Source organism: Thalassophryne amazonica, chromosome 21 (assembly GCF_902500255.1).
Source record: "Thalassophryne amazonica chromosome 21, fThaAma1.1, whole genome shotgun sequence".
NCBI lineage: Eukaryota > Metazoa > Chordata > Actinopteri > Batrachoidiformes > Batrachoididae > Thalassophryne > Thalassophryne amazonica.
The window spans coordinates 16474815-16494098 of record NC_047123.1 but is presented as its reverse complement, the minus strand read 5'-3'; the positions used below and the strand labels follow the sequence as shown (position 1 = coordinate 16494098).

Sequence of the window (19284 nt, the reverse complement as noted above, 5' to 3'; positions counted from 1 at the left end):
CTAAGAGTAAATGATTAATCCGCTACGAAATAATTATTTTATGTAACACAGTGTCCAGCGGCACAAAGCGCAGCATCTGGTGGGACAAAGCGGGTCGCATTGGCACAACGCGGGGGTTAAATGCATGCAAGTGTCAAGGTGCCTTTAGCAGCAATAAAGTTGCAACACTCACACTCTGGTAATATATATACCTCCCCATTTGAGATTCTGGGGCCTTTTAGGAGCTTTTAGGACCAATAGCCTCTCTGTTTTAGACAACAGCATTGGAAATTCTAACTGGGTACTGTTTTATTGAACTCACAGGGTAAAGTTATTTGAATCTGTAGGTAACTGCATTAAATTCTTGTTTTTGTTTTTCCTGTTTTTCGTTTTCACAGATTCATTACCACAGTGGAAGACATGCTGGAAGCTTGTTGTGCTGCAAGAATTCATAGGCAGTGAACAGAGATGAGTGAGTCTTGTGCCAATGGAACTGGCCCACCAAGCTGTCTCATTAAGCTGTGAACAGGATGCCCCCTCTTCGTCACCCATCACGGAGCATCTCTCCCCAAATGAGAGGCTGTTTGCTGGTAGATATGGCTGAATAGCTAAGCCACACAAGAGAAATGGCATTACTTTATGTAGATTGTGACACATCAGAGTACATTTTAAAAACAGCTAAGGGTTATCCTTTGGCCAGTACCAACAGAAACCTCAGGAAGACCTAAAACACTTTCAGATGACTTTTCCAGCAAGAAGGATCAAGACACCAGTTCTAACCTATTATCTCTCAATTTGCCCTGTTGACAAGGTCACACTATGGCTACTGCTAATCCCAGTAGCAACAGTTCCTTAGTGGGACAAAACGCCTAGTGAAAGGCAATAATGCAGCGCAATGGTGGTGGGGTGGGCACCGCAGGTCAGCCATGGGTGTTTCGGCGCGTTCGTCTCACCTGGCTCAGTTTCATGCTTTTCTTCATTTTGGTCTTTTTCCCACTTATTGCACACTACTACCTAACCACCATTGATGAAGCTGTGGGTCCTGATAAGCGCATCTTTGGGCCACGGCCCGGCGGTGAATTATGCGAAGCCAAACATGTACAGGATTTGTGCCGCATCCGTGAGTCAGTCAGCGAGGAGCTTTTGCAGCTTGAGGCCAAGAGGCAGGAGCTCAATGGAGAGATTGCCCGACTCAACCTGCGCATTGAAGCCTGCAAGCGTAGCATTGACAGTGCAAAGCAGGATCTGCTGCAACTGAAGAATGTCATCAGTCAAACAGAGCACTCTTATAAAGAACTAATGGCCCAGAACCAGCCCAAGTTGTCCCTACCTGTTAGACTATTGCCAGACAAGGAAGATCCAGGCTTGCCGCCACCCAAATCTTCACGCGCCTGTCGTCTGCGATCCTGCTTCAACTATGCACGTTGTCCACTTACCTCCGGTTTTCCTGTGTATGTATATGACACAGGCTCCTATCCTTGGGGGGACTACATTGAGCCACTGGTTAAGCAAGCATTTGCAGCGTCAGTTAAGAGCAACATATATGTGACTGAGAACCCCAATATTGCCTGTATATACATGGTACTAGTTGGGGAGGTACAGGAGTCCCCCTCATCCTCGCTCCCTTTTCTGTCAGAACTGGAGAAGCAGCTAAAAACTCTTCCTTACTGGAGGTCTGATGGTCACAACCATGTACTAGTACATTTGTCTAGGAAGTCAATGACACAGAACTTTTTGTACAATGTGAGCACAGGTCGAGCAGCAGTCGCTCAGTCCACTTTCCTGGAGCAGCAGTACCGTGAGGGGTTTGACTTGGTTGTGTCCCCACTTGTTCATGCTCTCTCTGAGCCAAATTTTTTGGAAGTGCCCCCACAGGTGCCTGTAAAGAGAAAATATCTCTTCACCTTCCAGGGGGAGAAGGTGGAGTCACTGAGGAGCAGCTTGCAGGAGACGCCACCTCAGTCATTTGAAGAGGAGTTGGAAGGAGATCCACCAGCTGACTATGATGACCGCATTATTGGAACTCTAAAAGCAGTACAGGACAGCCACTTGGATCAAGTGCTGGTGGAGTTCACTTGCAAGACTCCACAGCCAAGTCTGGCAACTGAGTGGGCCCTGTGTGGTGAGAGAGAGGATAGGCTGGAGGTACTTAAAGCTTCAACATTTGCATTAGTGATTGCACCAGGAGATGGACAGTTGGTTGCCTCAGCAGGCTGTGGAATGAGACTCTTTGAGGCACTTGAGGTAGGGGCTATCCCAGTCGTGTTGGGGGACCACTCTAGGCTACCTTACCAGCAGTTCATCCGATGGAGTGAAGCTGCCATTATAATACCCAAGCCACGAGTCACAGAGTTGCACTTCCTGCTACGTAGCCTGTCGGACAATGATATGTTAGCTATGAGACGACAGGGACGCTTTCTGTGGGAGACTTATTTCTCCACCTCAGAGAATGTTCTTAATACTATTCTAGCCAGTATCAGAACTATCATCCAAGTTCCAGCTTCACCAATAAAACAAGAACCAGCCCAGGAGATTCCTCATAAAGCTGGGAAACTGGCAGGAACTGATGCCAACTTGGCTGACAATGGTGATCTAGACTTGGGTCCTGTTGAGACAGAGCCTCCATATGCTTCACCACGCTTTCTCCGCAACTTCACGTACACGGCTGTAGACACCTACAGAGCATGGAACCGTGCCCCAGGACCCTTCCATCTGTTCCCTCATACGCCTCTTGACCCTGTGCTACCATCTGAAGCCAAATTCCTTGGTTCAGGTACAGGTTTCAGGCCTATTGGTGGTGGTGCAGGAGGCTCAGGAAAAGAATTTCAGGCAGCTTTAGGTGGTAATGTGCCACGGGAACAGTTCACTGTTGTCATGCTGACATATGAGAGGGAGGAGGTGCTGATGAACTCTCTGGAAAGACTGAATGGACTCCCATACCTCAACAAGGTAGTTGTTGTGTGGAACTCTCCTAAACCTCCTTCAGATGACCTGCTATGGCCAGATATTGGCCTACCTATTGTGGTAAGTGCTTCTGTATAAAAGTATCCACACAAAGACAGAAGTTGATCATCAGAGTATGCTAAACTTGTATTCATTTTAACAGCACTTTGCTAGCTTCTGTAATATTTTTCCATCTTGCCTCTCACTGAAATGCCGAAAGCAGTTTGCTCATCTTTGTTGTTAGACATGGTGTCATGTTTGAAAGAATAATTGCACTGAACAGTTTAAACCACCATTCTTTGAAATGCTGCTCGACAACTAGATATTTTGCTAAAAGTTAAAAATGGAAATCAATACAGTCTCTGGGGAAATAGATTTTACCTTGGAGTTCAGGCTGGAATTGCCAATGTAATACTCTGCAAAACTTGTAGGCACATTTATCACCCTGAAAACTTTTTTAACTTGTTTGAAAACTGTTACTTATCTAGGTTGTGTAAGTAAATAAAATATATAAAATGTATGACTATATTTCAGCTTTAACAATAGATGATGAATTGTGATTAAACATACAAGATTTCTTCAGTGATGTGGTGGGTTATCTTGGAGTGGTGTTTGTCAAGATTTGCAAGAACACTATTATTGAATGGTAATCTGTGATTGTTTTTGTGTGTCATGACTACCTACAAGCAAATCTGCTGTCTATTTTTTCAATGAGAAATTGGGCGCTTTTCATTGTAGAGTCTATTTTTACATTTTAGAGGAAATCTTTTCATGTGGGACAAAAATAAATTTAAGCAGCACATTATAGTAGGGGTGGTGGTGCCAAGTGGTTATTGCGCTTTGTTTCAGTGTGGAAGGTTCCCAGTTCAAACCTCATTCCTGCCAGATTTCTCCACATAGTCAGGAAGGGCATCCAGTGTAAAACTTGTGCCAATTCAACATGCAGGTCCCCCTCAGATCTGCTGTGGCGACCCCAAGTGAGAACAAGGGAGCAGCTGAACCAGCTTACTGTTACTTAGAACACAATCACTGCTGCAGGAAGCAGAAGCTAACTGGCCGATTAATGTTAATGGACACTGCAATAAGAACTCTGAGTAAACAGCTTTCTGTCGCCGTGGAACACATAAGCGTCATTAGCGTCATTTAGCTGTACAATAAAACTCACCTAAACTGCCATCATATAAACCAGATAGTTGCACTCACCGGACAAAAGCAAAAGTCCCAATGCTTTTGTGTGGTTTTCCACATGATAAACACTGTATATAATGGATTTTCACTCACATCGAACAAAACGTCCTGTCTGATCGCAATGCATTTTCATTAAAAACCCCTCGCGTGTACCGTGCCCAGTAACAGAGGTACAAAATGAAGTTCAGCACTGACACTTGCTGATTTGAGTGAAGTGGGTACCGTATTTCCATGATTAAAAGTCCGGGCATTTGTTTTTTCAAAGCATGCTTACACCCAGCACCTAAATGAGGCAGGGCACATTTCAATGCCAGTGATTATTAGCAAAAATGCTGCTTGCTGCCTGAACTGTAATATGGTGTTAAGTTTCACACGTATTCCTGGGTGTGACGAACCAGAACTCTTTAGATCAGAGTCCTCTGGCTACGAACCCTGCACCTGGCATGTTAAGTCGGAGACCACAAAGGGCTGTCATTTGTCTTTTATGTTTTCACTCCTTCCTGTCCTGTCAAATTTTAAAAGTTTTTGCAGTGCGCATGCTGATTTCATTTTGATCATGGCTCAGATACATTTGGCAGAAAAGTCTGCAAACATGACACACTTCGCAACAAGGATTCTGAAAATGATGCTCAAATGACTCGCAATTCATGGAATTGAATAAAGAAGTGGAGCTCATTGAGGGACAAATTAATCCAGAAAAAGCCACAGTTCCTGCGGTAAATTGCATAAAGATGTGATGGAGAACTTTAAAAGCCTAACCTGCGCACCTCAACGTCATTGCATGGCCACGGAGTTACAGATTTGTAGAAGCATAAATCAGCCTTTAGGATTATAAGGTACCACTCTGCAGCGGATGTAGAAAAAGAATGATTTGGCCAAATGTCATCTTTTTGACCCACTTAATGCCTGGCACTTATTTAAAGCAGGCGTTTATTTTTTCAGACAAAGGTCTGATCTGGTCATTAAATGATGCAGGTCCTGATTCAGGATTCCCTGTAGCTCATTTTGCGCCTCTTGACTGTAACTAATCTGTTCCATACATATAACGGATTTAGTCCTTTTTATACGTATAACGGATTTTGTCCAGTTCATACATATAACGGGCAAACTTCATCGGTCCACCTGAATCCATTATATGAGTTTTACTGTATATGGAAACAGAAATACGAATGTGCTGATTAAAATTTTTGTCTTGAGTGAAAAGATGAGTTGGGTTGTACAAAGCCACACAAATAAACAGATTTAAAAAAGGCATACAGCCTGTTAAGACTATAAAATAGCATTCAACTTGTCAGTAGGTTTTGCTTTACCAATAATAAATACTTGTAAATTGTATGCATTATGTTTACAGGATTCCCGCAGATCCTTAAAAGGTCTTAAAAAATTATTTACTCAATCATTCAAAAGTCTTAAATTCCAAGACAAAGGAAGTAGGTTTATATATATATATATATATATATATATATATATATATATATATAGGGCATCCGGCGTAAAACTTGTGCCAATTCAACATGCAGATCCACCTTGGATTTGCTGTGGCGACCCCGAGTGCAAACAAGGGAGCAGCCGAAGGGACTTACTATATATATATATATATATATATATATATATATATATATATATATATATATATTTTTTTTTTTTTTTTTTTTTTTTTTTTTTTTTTTTCTTCACACAAATCACCCCAAGGAACTTCAAAGGTTAAGTCTAGCCTTACCTACCCACTGAGCGAGCACATTGGCAACAGTGGTAAGGGAAAACCTTTCTTGGGTGGTTTTTTTATTTATTTATTTCTCAGTGGAGTAAGAAACCTCAAGCAGGCTAGACTCAAAGGGATGACAATCTGCTCTGGACATGTTACCATTAAGCGATTGACCAAAAGTACAGTAAAGAATTAATCAGACATACAAGGCAGAAGATGTAGCCAAGCATCCGGTTACTCAAAAAGTCCAGTGTTCATGCTGATCAAGTGTCCATACAGTCAAACTGTAAAGAACTTGGTGGAACACAATTGTGACAGTCCCATCAGTTGGCACTTCTGATTTCAAGGGCATCCTTAACTTCCCAGTCTGCCAGAATGCACCACATCCTTCCAGGCTTCGCTGGTCTCCAGTGAAGGTGCTTATTATAATTTTTTTTAATCTGTGAAAGCATTTTACAACGCTATGCAAATTGAGTCAACGGAACCAAGAATTTTTTGTTTTGTTTCTTGCTGGGATGCTCAGAGTAGACACTAGGGGTGTAACGATACACAAAAATCACGGTTCAGTACGTACCTCGGTTCTGAGGTCACGGTTCGGTTCAGTTTTGGTACAGTATGGGAACAAAATGCAAAACCTAAATTTTCTTGTTGTTTAAACCAACAATTTATTGTAACATTATACAAACAGGAAAATAACATAATTGCAAAGTGCTGCCTGGTAATAAGTTAAATAAAATGTTCTCAAATAATATTAATAATAATAATAATAATAAATAATAAATAATATTATAAAAAATACATTCCTAGTAAACAGCTTTTAACAAAACCTTTCCACTAGTAAAGCGCAGCACAGTGCCGCAAACGAGGTAAGTAGGGTGAGCGAGTCCGAGTGAGGAGGATTGTAGATATGCCTCCGGTCAGTGCTTTACAGACAGGCTGCTGCAGGCAGCGGAGGAGGGGGAGAGCCACTGCCGCTCGGTGACAACGGAGACTTTCACTTTCAGTCGCCAGACATCAGAAAAGTCTCCAGTAACGCCAGGAAAAGTAGTTAGATTTGTCGGTAGTCGCTTTTGAGAAAATAAGTCGTAAAGAGGGTTTGGAAAGCCGCCAGATTTAGTGCGAAAGTGGCTAAGTTGGCAACACTGAATGTAAATACACGCAACGCAAACTCACCCGTACACAGCCCTGTGCAGAACCAAATGTCACGTACCGAAACGGGTCAATACAAATACATGTACCATTATACCCTTAGTAGACACCCTTTTACTTAGCTCAGTGTAACTTGAGGACATGGAGAAGTCCATATTTAAGAAAAAATTGGCTTTTCAAGGAAGCCCCCCCCTCCCAAAAGTGTAATTAAGCCCAATACAAGGGGATAAAGTCAATCCAGTAAGTATTCACAGCGCTTCACTTCTTACACATTTTATGTTATTCCAAGATGGACTAAATTAATTTTTCCCATCAAAATTCTACTCACTACACCCCTTAATGACAACATGGAAAAAGTTTTTTGAAATTTTTGCGACTTTGTTAGAAATAAAAAGTCACATGTACATTAGTATTCACACCCTTTACTCAATACTTTGTTGATGCACCTTTGGCAGCAATTCCAACCTCAAGTCTTCTTGAATCTGATGCCACAGGATTGGTGTAGTCATCTTTGGGCAGTTTTGTCCATTCCTCTTTGCAGAACCTCTCAAGCTCCATCAGGTTGGATGGGGAGCGTCGGTGCGCAGACATTTTCAGATCTCTTCAGAGATGTTCAGTTGGATTCAGGTCTGGGCTCTGGCTGGGCCACTGAAGGACATTTACAGAATTGTCCTCTATCATACAGGCCTGATAGGTGGATTGCTGCAGATGGGCGGCCAGCTCTAGGAAGAGTCCTGGTGAATGCCAGCTTCTTCCATTTACAGATGATGGAGGCCACCCAGTTCATTGGGACCTTCAATGCAGCAGAAATGTTTCTGTGCTCTTCCCCAGATTTGTGCCTGGAGACAGTCCTGTCTTGATGGTCTACAGACAAATCCTTTGACTTCATACTTGGCTTGTGCTCTGACATGCACTGTCAACTGTGGGACCTTATATGTACAGGTGTGTGTCTTTCCAAATCATGTCAAATCAACTGAATTTACCCCATGTGGACTCCAAATAAGCCATATAAACATCTCAAGGATGATCAGTGGAAACAGGATGCACCTGAGCTCAATTTTGGGCTTCATGGCAAAGGCTGTGAATACTTACGTACATGTGATTTCTTAGTTTTTTGTTTTGCTTTTTTTTTCTTTTGTTTATAAATTTGCTAAACTGTCAAAAACTTTTTTGACAGTGTCATTGTGGGGTATTGTGTGTAGAAGTTTGAGGAAATAAGTGAATTTCATCCTTTTGGAATAATGCAGTAACATAAAATGTTGAAAAACTGCAGTGCTGTGAATACTTACCGAATGCATTGTATGCCTGAGGCATGGTGTGTTTTATGCAGGAAGATCTTCAGACTCAGCACAATGTGAATTTAGAAGATCTTTGTCATTGTAGTACATGATTGCACAGTGCAACAAGATGAGGATTGCAGCTCTTTTAACATGCCTAAGGAATAAACACACACACACACATCTTCAACCGCTCATCGGGTCACAGGGGACTGGAGCCTATCCCAGCAGTAGCGGGGTGTGAGGTAGAGTACAACCTGGGCAGGATGTCAATCTGTTGCACGGCCACATATAGACAAACAAATGTCCCCTGTGAATTTAAAGACCCTGGCAGTAATAGCACTGGACTTATGCTGAGCACAGACTGAGGGACGGATGGATGCAAAATCTTTGCAATACTCAATGACCATATTTTAATGGCCTCGGGTAAAAATTAAGAGTTTCGGGGTAAAGTGTGTTGTCTCCTCTCTGTACATCCTCTGTAAATCCGAGCCAGCACAAACTCAGACGCTTCATTGTCTGACGTAGCAACGTTCGTTTCACTTGGTCTGTCAACCATTGGTATGTTTCTGCTTTTCGTAAAATGTACGTCACATGCAGAGCAAGATGTTTTCCGGAATTGCACCTGCTGACTCGCTGAGCGAGAGGGATAATTAGCAATAAAATACATCAGCGACCACCAATTATTACCGCATGGGTGCGGATAGACTTGCAGTCATGAATATTTTGATGTTGCGTTGCTAACCAGAACATTAAATAACGTACAACATGTCCTTTAAATATTACCTGTTTGTATGTATGTGTTGCATTAGGTTCTTATCTCTTCAGTGAAAACTACCGTGTGTTCACGTTCAGCAGCTTTACTTTACCGCAGAGGTATCAAACCAATTCCAGACAGGACCAAGAGGGTGCAGGTTTTCTGTGCAACTGAAAGGAGATACTGAAAGGCAAATGGTTATAGTAGAGACCCAACTCTTTGGACAGGGGTATTTGCATCTAGCTTGATGAAATATTGTGCACCTGTGAGCATGCCGTGTTTGGTCTACAGTGGTCAGGATGAACTTTTCTCTGCACACCGACTCATTTAATCGTGTATCCACACATGCGCACTTGGTCTTTGTCCTTTTTTTGACGCTCCAACCATGCCACACCACCAGTCTGTAGGCTCCTCCACACATCTGATGACCCCTAAATTCTCCATCCACTCCAGCTCTTTTTTTAAATTTTTCCATCAGTGGTAGTAGGACGTGTCGTGGCACGTTAAGAAAAAATGGCTTGGCATCGGGCTTAACCTTAATGGTATAAGCTTTCTGAACCTGTCTGAGTCCATCACAGAGCTTAGGATGGATCTTTCTCACTGTCTCTTGGTCTGTGGCATCGACTCTGGCTACTAACGTAAGTCTCACTGAAGCTACTCTGCTCAGTAATACAACATGTGGATTTCTTACAACAAAGATTTTTTTTTTCTGCAGTGCTCCTCTCCCTGTATGAGAGTGTTTCAGTAGTTTACCCCAGTGCCGTTAGTTTTGCTCCTCCCAGACCATAGAGTGGTTTCTGTGCCTTTTCCAGTTTTATCTCACTATTTGTGATTTTAAGGAAAGCTTCCTCTGGAATGGCTGTCAGCCCCAGCGTCTATTTTGAATGTTACTTTACTGTCTCCTAGATTTATATCAGCCATCCATGGATCTTCATTCACTGTGCTGTGTGACCTGCAGACTTTCCCATAATGTCCTCTTTTACCACAGTTGCGGCATTATGCACTCTTGCTGCGCACTGGATTGCTGGGTGAGAGGGTGATTTTCCACATTTGGGTCAGATTTTCTGATCACTCACGCGTTGATGATAGCTTTTGTGAGAGTGAGATCTTCATCAAGTTGCATTTTCTCTGATAGTGATGAATCTTTAAGACCCGCCACCAATCGGTCTCTCAAAATTCCATCATGCAGTTCACCATACCCAGTTTATCATGCTGTGATAAATGAATCCACTGTTTCTGTAGGCTGCTGTATCTTGTTGAACTTGGCACCTTCATATATCACGTTTTTCTTTGGGACAAAATATGAATCAAACCCTCTCTTCACTGCCTCGTACTGCTGTCACTGCTCGCTCGGTAACTCTAGTCCCCCATAGCATGCCGTCAGCTTCGTCTCTTATGTATTACACAAGAGTATTAATTTAGTTCACTTCTGAGGAGTTGTTCAAACTACTTCCCAGTCTGAAGCGCTCAAATCTTCTAATCCACTTCTCCCACTCCTGTGGCTTTGAGACGTTGACTGCCTCGGGGTGGCGATTGTTGCCGTCAGAGGTGCCGTGAGTTTGGCTTGGACCACATCGGGCAGGGACGCCACCTCGTCTGCCATTATTTCACTGTTTTTTTTTTCTTTGTTTTTTTGTTGTTGTTGTTGGTTTTTTCCCCTTTGGTTTTGTTGTTTTTTTCTTTCCCTGCTTCGGCTCACCCGCGAGTCATCGTCTTCCTCCGGTCTGTAGCGCAACACTTCTGACACCACATCGCGTTAGGTTCCTGTCACTTCAATAAAAACTGTCATGAGCTGACATTCAGTATCTTTATTTAACTGTCAGGTAACAACAACATCAAAAAATACATGTCCCCTTCGGTACATTCCCTGCAGTTCCCGCCCCTGTAGCATTCTGTAGCATGCCCCTGTGATGGCATCACTCGCTTTATAATGCAGTAACATTACACCACAGTATGCACTCTTATTTTTACACATTGAAGTCACAGTCGTGTACTCTGACTGAATGAAGATATAATCAAATTCAAAAACATTTGCTGAACAAATGTTTAACTGATGTCATCCCGGGATGGAAAAACTGCTCTCCTGTGACCGATATGGCTATCTCAAAGTCACTGATAACATCACTGCATTAAAGGAGCAGTACTACACAACACAATATAAACATCACTTGTGAGCAGTACTACACAACACAATATAAACATCACTTGTGAATTTTTTATAGTGACAAGTTTCATATTTAGCAATTGCATAATCAACACTTCAGTTAGAAAAAAAAGTAGTAACTAAGAAAGATGAAAATGAATTTTTATCTTTGTTAGCCTCCTGGTGTCGGGTGAGCGGTTGAAGACGAGTGAGTGAGTGTTCACTCAGCTTAATGTTTCACCAAATGTACCAAGCTAGTTTAAACCATAAAGTAATGCATCACAATGCCTGTTCAAAAAGAATTTCCTGATCTGTTCATTTATATTTCAAATTGAGGACTAGTATAATTATTTTCATTCCCTCTCTGCAACTCATGCAGATAAATATAAATAGAATGTAATCAACAAATTTCAAAATAAGATGTGATTACATTCATTTAGTTGTTTTGAAATAGGCTAGGTTAGAATAAAGCTTTAATTCATCTGACTGTTTTCTATCCCAGGAGTGATAGGGCATGAGGTTGGGTACAGCCTGGACAGTACGCCAGTCTGCCACAGGGCATAAATCTTTAATGTTCACCATACATGATGTAATTGTAATATATACTATTTAGATACATTACAGTTACAGTGAATGTTTCTTTGTGTCATTGTTTCTTTTGCTTACTGCAGTGAATGATGAGCTGATTTTGCAAGAATTTGCGACTTTTTGTCTTATCTCTAGAAATCCTTTTTTGCTGTGGTTTTGTTTGTAATTTGAAAGCTCTCTGGTAGTTACTGTCCATCTCATTAGCTAAACCTGCTTTCATAATTGGCCACAAGAAATGTTGTTCATTCTACATCTGCAGGTTGTCCATACAGAAAAAAACAGCCTCAACAACCGCTTCCTTCCTTGGGATGCCGTGGAAACTGAAGCTATCTTGTCGATAGATGATGATGCTCATCTCCGGCATGATGAGATTATGTTTGGATTCAGGTAAGTCATGATGTCTTAATTTGAATGTATGTATATATATATATATATATATATATATATATATATATATATATATGAGACTTTATAGAACATTTTTGCTATTGCTCTTGGTTTGGGTCACAAATCATCAGCTTTTATGACATCATGTTGCAGACAAACAATGAATCTGTTAACAGAAAAACAATCCACAGTTCAGTCAACACTAAAGCAAAACCATTTATTGTATTTTCTACAGTGGTGGGCACAGCTAACCAAAAAGTTAGCTTTGATACCCGCTAATCCGCTAACTGTAAAAGCTAACTTTTATAATGCTAAACCAATAAACCACAAAAAAAATTTTTGCGGAAGCTACAGCTAACGTATTGACTCCAGTACACTATCAGCTACTGACAAGCCAGTTTTGAGTTTAAGCACCGCCAGCACTTCTGAGTAAAATTGAAGACAATCACAAACCCAACACAAACGAGTCAGAGCTTCTGTCTTTGTGCGTCCTGCCCACTGCTGTAAGGAAGTGTAATTTATTTTCAACATGGAACAACACAGATGTGTGGCAGAAGACATCATAAGCAAAACAGTTTTGACTTATGGTTTGATTTATAAACCAAACTAATTCCAGATGGTTTATTGACAATTAATGTCAAGTCTGTCATTTTTACAAAGTGAAAAATATTGCATGTGTCTTTTAGTTGTGCTAATTCTGAAGGTTTGTGCATTAACACACACAGATGCCAAAAGGCATTATGGGAAAATGAGTCTCCTCTCATCACTGGTTGGTTGGTGTGTTGGTTTTTACAAATAAATGTGTATTTGAAAATGTCTTTTTTTTTTTTCCATTTGTAAAAAAAAAAAAGGCATTTGCAAAACTGAAAATTCTGTTTAAGTGTGATTCAGTGCAACAAATAGCGACCGTCTGATAGTTGGTCGCTATTCACACTCCCATCCAGTAGATGCCAGTGTTCTATGCATTTTGACTCAGTATTCTATGCATTTTGACCCAACATGCATAGAACACTGCCATCTACTCGATGGGTAGATGGGCATCACGCTGAATCACACTTAACAGCTATTTGTCATGAATTATTATCTCCACTTGCCTTATATTTACCCAGGACTGTGTGCCCACCCCTATTGTTGACACATTTGTGATCTGTTGAGTCAAATTTTTTACATTAGTCAATGACACATATTTCGGTGTATCTGCGTGTTCCAGGGAATTACGTTGAAGTGACTGTTTTCTTCTTTCTGACATGGAAGTAGTTTGAGATAATGCCAGTACAAACAAAACAGGCTGCAATTCGGATTGCTCTTTTATTACCCAAATTATGTCATTAATGTTCATTATAGCTTCTTGTAGCATGTCAGAAGCTGTGAGGAATCAGACTGTCTGAGTTTGTGATTTTTCAGGAAAACAGGTGCAACCAAGAGAAGTGCCGCCACTGAAGCCTATAACTCCTTAAGAATAGCCTGGCTGACATGGTGTCTTCCCGACACATGAGAGATTTTCTTTCTTAAGAGATAATCTTCTGATCTTCATTTAGGAGGTGCATTTCATTATGTACTTCTGTACAGGATTGAAAGGCATTCTATTCTCACTCGTCATCTTGTGCGGTCACTCAGGTTTCGAGAACTACTTACTCCAGACTGATTTACCCTCCACAACTGCGCTTGGGTACATTTCTAATGATTGACTTGAAAATGCTCGTGTACATATCCCCTGACTTGTTTAAAGAAAACTGTAAAAGTGATGATTTGGAACAACAATAATTCTAACAATAATAGTTATAGCTAGTTTGTCCAATTCCAGCTCTGCTTTGTGCAAGAGCGATCACTGCTCTATTCACAGGAAGCTGCAAGTCAGGATTTGGGAGGATGTGAATGATGAGGAAATACCGATCTGTTTTTAGACCACAGTCATCGGCTGCTGTCCAGTCTGTATCTAATTTGCAGTGCATCCAGAAAGTATTCACAGTGCTTCATTTTTTCACCATTTTATGTTATAGTCTTATGCCAAAATGTATGAAATTCATTGTTTTCCCTCAACATTCTGCACACAATACCCCATAATGACAATGTAAAAAAATTACTTTTTTGAGATTTTTGTGAATTTATTAAAAATATAAACCTAAAGAAATCACGTGTACATAAGTATTCACACCCTTTGCCATGAAAAGCTCAAAATTAAGCTCAGGTCCCCACAGGTTTGTCTCGAGGCACAAATCTGGGAAAGGGTACAGAAACATTTCTGCTGTGTTGAAAGTCTCAATGAACACAGTGGCCTCCATCACCTGAAAGTGGAAGATGTTCGGATCCACCAGGACTCTTCCTTGAGCTGGCCGCCCATCTAAACTGAGTGATCAGGGGAGGAGGAAATTAGGGAGGTGACCAAGAATCCAATCTGTCAGAGCGTCAGCATTCCTCTGTGAACAGAGGAGAACCTTCCAGAAGGACAGTCGTCTCTGCAGCAATCCACCAATCAGGCCTGTATGGTAGAGTTGCCAGACGGAAGCCGCTCCTTAGTAAAAAGCACATGGCAGCCTGCCTGAGTTTGCCAAAAGGCACCCGAAGGACTCTCAGACCTTGAAAACAGAATTCTCTGGTCTGATGAGACAAACATTGAACTCTTTGCTGTGAATGCCAGGCATCATGTTTGGAGGAAACCAGGCACCATCCCTACAGTGAAGCATGGTTGTGGCAGCATCATGCTCTGGGGATGCTTTTCAGCAGCAGGAAGTGGGAGACTAGTCAGGATTGAGGGAAAGATAAATGCAGCAATGTACAGAAACATCCTGGATGAAAACCTGCTCCAGAGTGCTCTTGACCTCAGACTGGGGCAACGGTTCATCTTTCATCAGGACAGTGACCCAAAGCACACAGCCAAGATATCAAAGGAGTGGCTTCAGGACAACTCTGTGAATGTCCCCAAGTGACCCAGCCAGAGTCCATACGTGAATCCGATTGAACATCTCTGGAGAGATCTGAAAACGGCTGTGCACCGACGCTCCCCATTCAACCTGATGGAACATGAGAGGTTTTAAAAGAGAAATGGGCAAAACTGCCCAAAGATAAGTGCACCAAGTTTGTGGCATCATATTCAAGAAGACTTGAGGCAGTAATTGCTGCCAAAGGTGCATCAACAAAGTATTGAGCAAAGGGTGTGGATACTTATGTACATGTGATTTCTTAGTTTTTTGTTTTTAATAAAATTTGCAAACATTTAAAAACTCTTTTCGTGTTGTTATTATGGGGTGTTGTGAGTAGAATTTTGAGGGAAAAACATGAATTTATTCCATTTTGGAATAAGGCTGTAACATAACAAAATGTGGAAAAAGTGAAGCGCCATGAATACTTTCCAGATGCACTATATTTCCACATATGATTGCGGCCTGAAACAGACCTGAGAATGTTCAACCCCATGTGCCCCCCCCCCCCTTCCTAATTACACGTTCATATTACAGAGCAGTTCTTTACCACATGTGAGCGATAGCTTGGACTTGGGTCACTTGTGTTGCCATCACAAACAACTCTACATCATTATTTGGAATCAGAAATTGACTTTTTTATTTTGAGACTTGAGTTGTATATTATCACATTTCTTCACTTCTTTTTATTGTATAGTTGCATATACACAGACTCAGAATCCAAATTCACCACATTCAAGACAGTAAAAAGTTGGTTCTAAAGCTGGCATAAATTCAGTAACTCTTCTGTCTCTCTGTGTCATAGAGTGTGGCGTGAGGCCAGAGACCGCATTGTGGGTTTCCCTGGCAGGTATCACGCGTGGGATGTCAACCACCAGTCTTGGCTGTACAACTCCAATTACTCCTGTGAGCTCTCCATGGTCCTGACAGGAGCAGCTTTCTTCCACAAGGTTTGACTCCCGCACAATCCTCCAAAGCTACCTGCAGTCAGCCAAACGTGTCTTTTTGTTGCCTGACATTTATTCAGCGCCTGTATTTAGATGTTCCCGTGTGCCTTTGTGTTCTTGTAGTACTATGCCTACCTGTACTCCTACGTGATGCCCCAGGCCATCAGGGACATGGTGGATGAGTACATAAACTGTGAGGATATTGCCATGAACTTCCTCGTGTCTCACATAACCCGCAAACCACCCATTAAGGTCAGTGACGGAGCTGGTACTCTTGTTGTGTTTAACACAACTTGGTAAACATTGTGTCTGTCTGCCTCAGGTCCTGTGTGGGTTTTATGTCCGCTGTTAGCATTATTCAGACTGACCTATCCAATATTCCACACAAATGCTAAATCAAGCACAACTCTGAATTGGTGTGTTGTGCCAGATTTTTTATGAGTAATACATTTAATACCACAGTGCACAGTTGTGAATCGACACATCGTAGGAATCACACAAGCAAAACCCACACTTTTAACTTGTTTTTGATTTAGTGGAGTGTTAATATTCAGGAATGTTTCAGAGAGGAATTAGGGACGGCTTCGCGACAGCAGTTTCCTGCTGGAAATAAGATGTGAATAATGGATTTGGAGCAAGTTTGTGTGGGAATCCTACAGTGCCTTGCAAAAAGTATTTATCCCCTGGGCTTTTATGCATTTTAATTTGTTTATGCCATTTTGAACACAAGAAATGATTCAGGCTTCTCTAAATTTAAATTTCTAAAATGATCCTATTAGAAATGAAAGCAAATCTCTGCAACCTGGTATAAATTAAATAAAAATATCAAAGCTAAGATGATGGGACTCATATGAAGATGTGATTTTCACATCGAAACGTTAGTCTTTTTTGTATGTTTTCAGTAATTTCATTCATTTTTCAGCACCTACTTCTGTATTGCATCAGCTGCTTTTCTCTTCTACAAGTCACTCCTACCTGGTTGCACCGGATTTTTTTTTTTTTTTTTTTTTTTTTTGTGCTATACAGAAGTGTGGAGAACTCTCCTTTTCTGTTCTAAGATGATGGATTTCATCAGTAATGGTATCACAGATGTAAATCATCATTTTTATTGCCTGTTTTCTTCAGACAAGTCAAGGGATGGTAACAGGAACATTTCCAAATCACTGAATATGTTATATGTATGGTATGTGTTGTGCTTCACTTCCATCAATCATTAAAATATACAACCAGTATGGCCCCGTGTGATAAATTTGTGTGGCCATGCAAAAAGAACAGTGAGGAAAGCCACCAACACACACGACAACTCTGAAGGAATTACAGGCTTCCGTGTATTTGATTGGAGAGCTTGTGCATAGGAGAAATTTGGCCTTTTTCATGATCATTCCCAGTTTTCATGGTGCAGTGGAATAGAGAAGAACTTTAATAAAAGGGAACAGCTCAGATCTAGGCTCAAGTCTCCCATGTGCCTTCTGCAAAATGTACCTGAACTTTCAAGTTTGCATTTTTTTCCAGAAAATCCTTCCCCTGCTCCACTCCATCATGATTTTGTGTAACTGGTGATGCAAAATACAGACGTTGCCCCTTTTCCAGTTGCAGGCTAAGAAGAATGCAACTCTTCCAGAGTTGTCATGTGTTTCTTCGTGGCTTCCCTCAGCAATCTGCTTTTTGCATGGTCACTCTGTTTTTTTCTACTCCACGCAGATTTGCTATAGAGTACCACACTGTTTGTGGTGTATGATGATTAAATGATACAGTCCAGGACATATTCAGTGATTTGGAAATGTAACCATCCCCTATCTAAAAACTGGCTGTAAAAATGATTTACTTCTGTTATACTAAAGAGTTCCATTACCAGTCGTCGGCACAGCTAACCAAAAAGTTAGCTTTGGTAACCGCTAATCCACTAACTGAAAAGTTATCTTTTAAAATGCTAAACTGATAAACCGCTAAAATAATTGACGGAAGTTACAGCTAACCGCTAACTTTTAGTATTGACTCAGTACACAGTTGGCTAAGCCAGTTTCGAGTTTATGCACCGCAAGTGCTGCTGGGTAAATTCAAAGGCGATCACAAAACCAAAGTGAAAATATATTGCACATATTGAGCGTTAAACAGACACATGTGCCGAAAGGCATAATGGGAAAATTCAAATGATGTGCTCTCATCACTCCCCCACCCAGTCAAAATGCACAGAACACTGCCATCTACTGGATGAGAGTGTGAATAGACCAACTGTAATTTGTGTGTGATATTGAGGTTTCAAATCCCGCAAAATGATGCAAAATTTTGGAGAGTTCACATTGAGACTGTCTGATCAGGCTGCAGTTTAACTTGGCAATATATATTGTTTAGTAAATGTATTTTTGTTGTCCACATCAACACAAAGGTCTGTCACACTGTCGCTAAAATTAGCACAAGGTGCAGCTTTCTCACTCCTTGTGATAATTGTGGGTATATGTGCCCACTGATCATGGGGGTTTAGGATGCAGTGGATATTTTTGATTTACAGCCAAAAAAAAATCTCAATAAGTCACTATAAATTAATATTTATTTATTATTTATACGAGGCAAACATAAGATTTGGACTTTGGTCCACAGCAAGGGCGCAATTTAGAACTAGAAATTGAGTGGGATGTAGTGTGAGGCCCGCAGGGCCGAAGCCAACGGTTTCTAGATAAGGTCAGATGCATTCTGAGCATCCAGAACAGTAATTTTAATGTTTTGAGAAGACCGTAAAGTGGACACCATCTGACCTATGCAATTTGAAACTGTGGATATAAGTACTTTATTCTGGGAATAGTCAGCATTGATTTTATTAACATCCTGGTGTAAATAAGGTATCACCACGTGTAGAATTCAAAAAGAATGATAGGTTGGGTTTTCATTAAAAAAAACAACTGCAATGTGGTAAAATGTATTCATAAATATGAAAGAACAGGCTCTTAATAATTATTAACTATCGCATACTGTATTTTTTTTCTCAACATTTGTTTTTGCATAAGTTTGAAAAACAACAGATCATAAGTTTAGGATAAATTACTTCTCATGAATTTAATTTTCGAAGTGGCACTAATGACAACACTCATACTGAACATAATTTCTCTTGCATAGACTGATTTTGGAGATCAAGCAATAATTGCAGATGGGCTTTCTGAGGTCCCAAATAGCTTTTCTGATTTCCTTTTCTAACTTTCAGAATTTAGTAAATTAGCATATGGTCCATTGATACTTATGTGTAGACACTAGTCCCTAGAGGCAACTATTTTTGGTTTCAAATCTGGGCAATTGCAGTCCCAGAAAATT

General features: G+C 40.9%; 1 protein-coding gene across 1 annotated transcript in view; it reads left to right on the top strand.

Moving 5' to 3' along the window:
- extl3 (exostosin-like glycosyltransferase 3) overlaps nt 1-19284 on the top strand; it is a 31832-nt gene that overhangs the window by 11005 nt on the left and 1543 nt on the right. Inside the window, exons 2-5 of the mRNA XM_034161950.1 lie at nt 378-3003; nt 11989-12116; nt 15840-15984; nt 16105-16233. Of these exons, the coding sequence (XP_034017841.1) occupies nt 865-3003; nt 11989-12116; nt 15840-15984; nt 16105-16233 (2541 nt within the window). The 5' untranslated portion in view covers nt 378-864. The remainder of the gene's footprint in view (nt 1-377; nt 3004-11988; nt 12117-15839; nt 15985-16104; nt 16234-19284) is intronic.